At 45.2% G+C, this 7,033-nt stretch overlaps 1 protein-coding gene across 4 annotated transcripts; it reads right to left on the minus strand.

Annotated features, from left to right (window-relative positions):
- Window positions 1-683: 683 nt before the first annotated feature.
- LOC120317196 (phospholipase A and acyltransferase 3-like) lies at window positions 684-6,492 on the minus strand. Of its 4 annotated transcripts, XM_039363584.1 has the most exons (5): window positions 5,258-5,319; window positions 4,416-4,483; window positions 3,105-3,207; window positions 2,013-2,287; window positions 684-996 (listed from the first exon to the last, which is right to left on the minus strand). In XM_039363584.1, the coding sequence occupies exons 2-5, from the start codon at window positions 4,443-4,445 to the stop codon at window positions 934-936; spliced, it is 471 nt and encodes a 156-aa protein (XP_039219518.1). In that variant the 5' UTR covers window positions 4,446-4,483; window positions 5,258-5,319; the 3' UTR covers window positions 684-933. The 4 variants fall into 4 exon arrangements, with proteins under 4 accessions (XP_039219518.1, XP_039219515.1, XP_039219516.1 ...); XM_039363581.1 differs by lacking the exons at window positions 4,416-4,483; window positions 5,258-5,319 and adding an exon at window positions 6,326-6,492; XM_039363582.1 differs by lacking the exons at window positions 4,416-4,483; window positions 5,258-5,319 and adding an exon at window positions 5,380-5,458.
- Between the last annotated feature and the right edge of the window lie 541 nt (window positions 6,493-7,033).

Genomic DNA, 7,033 nt, shown 5'->3' on the forward strand with positions numbered 1-7,033 from the left:
TGTCTCAGCAAACAACTCTGGGAGACTCACAATTCAAAAATGTATGTTAGAATTAAAATCTTAAAACCACTTAAACCAGATTAACTTCATGCTCAAAACTCTTGCCTTGGAGCGAAGACTTTTTGAATTCTGATGGAGCAAAGGAAGTTCTCATTTTCTGGTAACCAAGCACAGAAATGAACCGACGACTCATTTGGGACCTTGTCACTTAAGGTGGCACATTTGGGAACCAGACGCCATTTCTGTATTCTGAAAACTCAGGACAAATGTTTCACAAACTCCCATGTTTGGCTGATGAGATTGCTGGTGTTTTTGCCAGTTTCCAGCAAAAAAACACCCATTGGGGAAAGTGTTCTCATTTAATGAACATGTCTTTTGCTTAACAACTTTAGCATCACATGTAACCCCTTATTTTCACACATAAGGATGGTATGCGTCACAAGTGCAAAAGGTTAGCAAACGCCTTGCACACCCTGAATATGAAGATTGTCATCTGCCCATCCTTCCTAATTTTGGACAGTTCTCAAAATCCCATTAGCAAGGAAGGAGGTCTGAAAGCTCGCAGTCCAAATTGGTTTGGGGGCTGCCTGGGCTGCAGTTCCCAGAATTCCCCAGTTCCTAGAGCGAATGGAATTTGAAGCATGGCCCAAGCAAGTATGGAAGAAATTGCACCAGACATTATCTTCATTGGAAGGTAAACTTTTATTTGGAAGTTGAAACTGGGCGTGGAGAGGAGAGCATCAAGCATAGGCTTTTGACCAACTGCTATCTCAAGGGAAAAGAAAAGAAGGCAGAGAGAAAGAGAGGCAAAGAGAGAGGGAGGAGGCAAAAACATATTAGAGAAAGTGAATTCTTCAGGACTGTTAGTTGAAGCCAAATGTCTATGGAGATTCTCAATCATCCAAGTCATAGTTGCTCCAGACGTTCTCCTTGCTAGATCTTCAATAGCAGGAGTGCCAAATGTTTTGCCATTGGTAACCAGAGCACATATCTGATCTGCAAATTGAAGAGATAGACCAGGATCAGCAAAGATCTTTTTTGATTCAAGGAAGGAACATATTACATAATCCTGAAAAATGGCCTGAATTTTCTACAAGTTTTCCCCCAACCTAGAACATACCATCACTTATCACCCTTATCATTTTAGCCATTGTCTATCCACTGCAGGATGAAGGCTTCTTCCGCATATACCTTGGCCAAGGGATCCCGGTGGAAGGTGATACAATAAAGGTCTGGAGCCAAGCATGAGAACAGGCCGAGCTGAGGGAGAGAGGGAAGAAGGAAGGAAGGAGGAAGGAAGGAAGGAAGGAAGGAAGGAAGGAAGGAAGGAAGGAAGGAAGGAAGGAAGGAAGGAAGGATAGTAGAATAACAGGATTGGAAAGGGCTGTTGAAGTATTCTGGTGCAACCGCCCACTCAAGTAGGAGACCTTATACCGGAGGTGTCAAACTGCTGGCCCGCAGGCTGGATGCATCATAGTGAAACTGTGCCCACCCCATTGCGGGCAATGGCAAAAAAGTCACGATATGTCGCGACACGCCACGTGACGTTGCGAATTTGACACGCCTGCCTTATACCATCCTGGACAAAGGGTTGTCCAATCTCTTCTTGAACACCTCCAGCGATGGAGCATCCACAATCTCTGGAGGCAACTTGTTCCATTGATTCTTCTCACCCTCAGGAAATTTCTCCTTAATTCCAGGTTGGATCTCTCTTTAAGGATCTTCCACCTGTTACTAATTGTCCTGACCTGTTCAGGTGTTTTGCAGAATACGTTAACCCCCTCCCCCAATGGGCTTCGGGGCTAGTTGGACTGCAGTTCCCAGAATTCCCTGGATCCCAGAGCCAATGCAATTCTGGGAGTTGTAGTCCCAACACAACCGTAGAGCACCAAGCGAGGTGAGCCTTCTCATCACTCAAGAGAAGGCAGCAGTGCTGGTTAATGCTCTTGGGATAATCCTCCTGAGACTGAGATTGCAAGAAATTCGTCTAAATGTCCAAAAACTGCACTCACCTGATCACTGCGAGCTACATCATAGCGCAGGTTGTTGGCAAAATGCTCACAATTCTGGGTGGTGAGTTCATAGTCCAATATTTGGCCCTCCAGCTTCTCAGCCATAGAGACAATCTGATCTGGGGTTCGGACATCATAGGTGGCGTCATGCTTGTTGCTAACACGGTATTTATTTTTTCCTACCACATCGGACAGTGGCTCTCTCTTCACCATTGCTTTCTTGGCCCAGAGAGACTTCATGCTACCAGCTTCAGCTCTAGCTTCAGCACATTTATCTTCAGAAGGAAAGAGAGGATGTAAGAGTAAGGAAAGAAAGAATCCGTGCCCAGAAATTCCTAGCCATAGAAGAGAATTTTTGTAGGGCTGACCTGTAGAGGCCTTAGTGCTCTCTGAACGTGGTTTTTCTCTTGTAGATCCAACAGCTAACATCATCATGCTAGGAGGGGAGGGGTTTGCAGGGAGGAGGAGGAGGAGGACGAGATGGAGGACTATGGGGTCTTTAATGCTCTCTCAGTTTCGCTTTCTTGCAGAAGTTTCATTACCTAGCTAGGTAACATCATCATGCTAGGAGGGAGGGGGGTTGTGGAGAGGAGGAGGAGGAGGAGGAGGACGACGACGATGACTCTGGGGTCCTTGGTGCTCTCTTGGTTTGGTTTTCTTGCAGATGTTTCACTACCCACCCATTATCCATAATCCTCAGCTCACCGCCACAATTGAGACCAGAATTTTAATTTCTAATCAGGGCGGTGGTTAAGTGAATCTCTCCTGATTTTGCAAGCTCTCTTTGCCACTATTGATAAGTGAATCATTGCCGTTCTTAAGCGAGTCACATGGTCATTAAGCAAATCCAGCTTCTCCAACTTATCTAGTCTGTCAGGAGCTGGCTGCGAAGGACACAGAGGTCAACCACAAAACCCCAGGGGCTGCAGCTGGTATAAATACACGCTGGCTGTCAAGTTCTCAAGTGATCGATCACGTGACTGTGTGGATGCCATGACGGTCCCATTGCCCAAGACCAATATTAACGCTCAGATACAAATATTCCGATGGGGTTTTGCGGGTCATTTGGCTAGCCCGCCCTGGGTTGCTTACCTGCTGAAGTCAGATGGACAACCATGCCCAAACCCACATAGACGGCCCAGTGCTGGTATCCCGTCCGGAAGATCTCAATCAAGTCCCCCGGCTTCAGGTCCACCTACAAGGAAAGGGAGACCAGATTGCAGTGGAGAGGAAGCAGTGAGACCCAGCCAGCCAGCCAGCCTGCCAGGATCTCTACTAAACCTGCAAACAGATGCAGAACCCACAAGGACCGTTAAAGCGGAACCCGAGTCTACCAGCCATCATGCATGCAACAGGGCAGGACGCTGGAAAAAAATACATAAAGTTGCGATGCAACCTACTGCAGAATCAAAAGAAGAACAGAATAACAGAGTCGGGAGGGACCTTGACAGTTGCTGGAATTGGGTATGTCTAGTTTAATGAAGAGAAGGACGAGGGGGGGACATGATAGCAGAGTTCCAATCTCTCAGGGGCTGCCCCAAAGAAGAGGGAGTCCAGCTGTTCTCCAAAGCGCCTGAAGGCAGCACAAGAAGCAACAGATGGAAACTAATCAAGGAGAGAAGCAACCTAGAATTAAGGAGAAACTTCCTGACAGTGAGGACAATTAACCAGTGGAACAACCTGCCTCCAGAAGTGGCGAATGCTCCAACACTGGAAGGTTTTAAGAAGAGACTAGACAGCCATTTGTCCGAAATGGTATAGGGTTTCCTGCCTGAGCAGGCAGTTGGACTAGATGACCCCCAAGGTCCCTTCCAACTTTATTGTTGTTGTTGTTGTTGTTATTGTTGCTGTTATTATTATTACCCCCTAAGCATGCTAGAAGTTGCAATCCACATCTTTTAAAATTGAGAAAGATCGTTATTGCATTTCTGGGTCTCTATGGACCTCCTCCAATTAAACCCGCCTTCCATTCATTTTCTTTCCCGCGACAAACTGATGCCATAAAATTAGCCCGCAAAACTGAATTGCAGAAAAAGTAATTGGATACACCCAGGGGTGGGATTCAAATATGTGAACAACCGATTCTCTCGGTGGATGCCACTTCCAGAAGTCCGTTCTGGGCCTGGGCAACCAAACGTTAGCTACAGGTTCTGCCAAACTGGTGCGAACCGGCTGAATCCCACCACTGGATACACCCTCTCTGAAACTCAAGCCACCAACATCCTGTCTCCAGAATACATAAGGCATAAAAATTAAGGAATTGGGACAAGTTCAGCCTGAAAACTACAATCCAGCATCCAAGGGGTCACAAAACACAACCCAACACCCGCACATGCACAAATACGCAAAGCAATACTTTTTTCTTTCGGTCTCCATCTTAGAATTCTGTCCCTGTTCACTTACTTCGCCTCCCCAGGATACTTGGTTGGTCATTATTTATGCCAGCTGTGTTTTTTCTCCTTCCCGGGAATCTGGAGTAAGAAAACGTCTAAGTGACGGAGGAGAAGCTGGGAGCTTTGAAAAGGTCCCGAGCAGGATCTGTTTGGGGGGATCCTGTCGGATGGCAATAAATACTAACCGTGGAAAGCTAACACAAAACAACCCCAGAATAGTATTACGGGTCACTTCCGCAAGAACAATAGCAGATTTCAGTTCTGATTTCCTAGAAGTGTCCCTTTTGACTGTAAAACTGGGGGGTGCAGGAAAACCGAGTCATTGATATAAGATTTGATTTGTTTCGATTTCTATCGCCTCCTATCTCAGCAAACAACTCTGGGAGACTCACAATTCAAAAATGTATATTAGAATTAAAATCTTAAAACCACTTAAACCAGATTAACTTCATGCTCAAAACTCTTGCCTTGGAGGTGGGGGGAAGACTTTTTGAATTCTGGTGGAGCAAAGGAAGTTTTCCTTTTTTGATAATCAAGCACGGGCCATTTGGGAACCAGATGCCAAGTAGGAAACCTTATACCACCCCATTCAAAGTCTATTTTTGAAGACTCCCAGTGATTGAGCACCCCCAACTCCAGGAGGCAAGCTGCTCCACTGATTGTTTTGAACCCAAGACCCGGGACCGAGGGTTTCTAATCTGAATCAAGAGTTCGGCAAGCTTTAAACGTTTCAGATTCAAAACGTTTCCCCACGTCTACCTTTTGCCCTTTCCTGTGGCTGGGAGTTCCACAGGTTAGCTACAAAGGGAGCCCATCGGTGCCCAGGCAGATTCCCCTCCATCGAATACATACCCAGGAAAGCCAGGAAAAAACTGTGTCTTTGAGTTGATGCCAACATTCGGCAAAGAACTGCCCCAAAAGACAGAAAGCAACACTGAAAATCAGTTGCGTCAATAAATCACACTCCTGCCTACCTGCAGCTGCAAGGGCTGTTGTTGACAGAAACCACATGACAGAACATCCTTCATTTGGTGTCTAAGATCAGCCACGCTCTCTGGCTTTGCACAAGAATGTGCAAATATTATGCATGTTTGCTGTTTTGAGTTACTTATTAAAAAGTCAGGATAAAAATCTAATGAATAAATGAATAAAAATTCTCCAGACAGAACAGTGGGAGTTGAAGTCCACCCCTCTTTTTAAGGGAGCTGCTGGCTGGGGGATTCTGAGAGTTGAAGTCCACCCATCTTAAAGCATGCTGGCTAGGGAATTCTGGGAGTTGAAATCCACCCATCTTAAAGCATGCTTGTTGCAGAATTCTGGGAATTGGGAAGTCCTCTTAAAATTGACAAGGTAGAGAAACTGTGGCCTAATAATTGCAGATGTCTAAACTCTTTATTACAATATTAGGGCAACGACACTACCCTTATTGTGGTTCACCCTTTGCTTTCCACAGGAGTCAAACAAACAAACAAACAAACCCTGGCACCCTTGTGACATAACATTTATTATAGCATCAGATTTTCTGATTCTCTGTCCACTTCCTTTAGTCAAGCCTGCCTTGGTTTCTCTCCTGCAAAAGGTGGCTGTGTAAAATCATCCTGCGAAGCTGAATGCAGAGCACACGGTTGGATGCGTCCTTCTTTGAAACTCACCCACCCATATCTGACATCCTGTCTCCAAGATACGTTAAGACATAAAGGAATTAGGAGAAAGTCTATCCTGAAAAATGTAGTGCAGCACCCAAGGAACCACAAAACAGACTGCAAGAGCCACTAGCAGAGATAGCTAAAGTTTCTGAGCAACTTGAAGAATTTGAAGGAGGTCCCTCACAACCCCTCTTCCCTTCACAACCTTACACTGCACATTCAAACCCGTTTTCCCCTAATGTCTCCATCCTAGGCTTCAGTCCTGTTCACTTACCTCTCCCATCCTGGATGTTTTGCTAGCGATATCTTTCCTGGCTGAGGCTTTGCCCATCGCAGGAATCTGGAGCAACAAAATTCCTGAGCTTTGAAAAGATCCAGAACAGGTTCTGTTTTGGGGGACTCCTGTCTGAATGTAATCAAGGCATGGACCGAAAATGAAAAAGAAGCAAACACAACGCAGACTTTGCTCACAGCCACTCCCAAAATGGAAGTGGTCTTGTTGTAAAGGCTCTCCTATGCAACTTCCAGCTTTTTTTCCTTTCACTTTTGGTTAGAAATATCCTTCTTGACGCCAACTGCTTATCTTGTTTGTTTGTTTTTTATTTAGCATATGGCATCCAGACATCATGCCATCAGTGGTATACAAATGTAAGTTTATATAAGGCACAGGCAAAGATATAAATAAGGTATGTGCACACCACAATACAGGTAGTCATCAACTTATGGCCAACTTATGCTGAGAAATTTGTTAAGTGAATTTTGCCTCATTTTACAACTTTTCTTGCCTCAGTTGTTAAGTGAATCGCTGCAGTTGTTAAATTATATGGTTGTTAAGTAAATCTGCCTTCCTCATTTGACTTTGCTAGTCAGGTCACAAAAGAGGATCACAGGACCCCATGGGACACTGCCACCGTCATAAATATAGTTGCCAAGTGTCTGAATTTTGATCGCATGACCATGGGGATGCTGCAGCGGTCGTAAG

Source organism: Crotalus tigris, unplaced genomic scaffold (genome assembly GCF_016545835.1).
Source record: "Crotalus tigris isolate CLP2741 ecotype Arizona unplaced genomic scaffold, ASM1654583v1 scf7180000019553.37968852642:3898890, whole genome shotgun sequence".
In the NCBI taxonomy this organism is placed as follows: domain Eukaryota; kingdom Metazoa; phylum Chordata; class Lepidosauria; order Squamata; family Viperidae; genus Crotalus; species Crotalus tigris.

Coding starts and splice junctions, on each gene's coding strand:
- LOC120317196 (XM_039363581.1), bottom strand. CDS start 6,382: ATGGGCAAAGCCTCAGCCAGGAAAGATATCGCTAGCAAAACATCCAGG. Junction 2,288..3,104: donor TGTCCATCTGACTTCAGCAG/GTAAGCAACCCA, acceptor TTCCTTCTGAAG/ATAAATGTGCTGAAGCTAGA. Junction 997..2,012: donor ATGTAGCTCGCAGTGATCAG/GTGAGTGCAGTT, acceptor TTCAATTTGCAG/ATCAGATATGTGCTCTGGTT.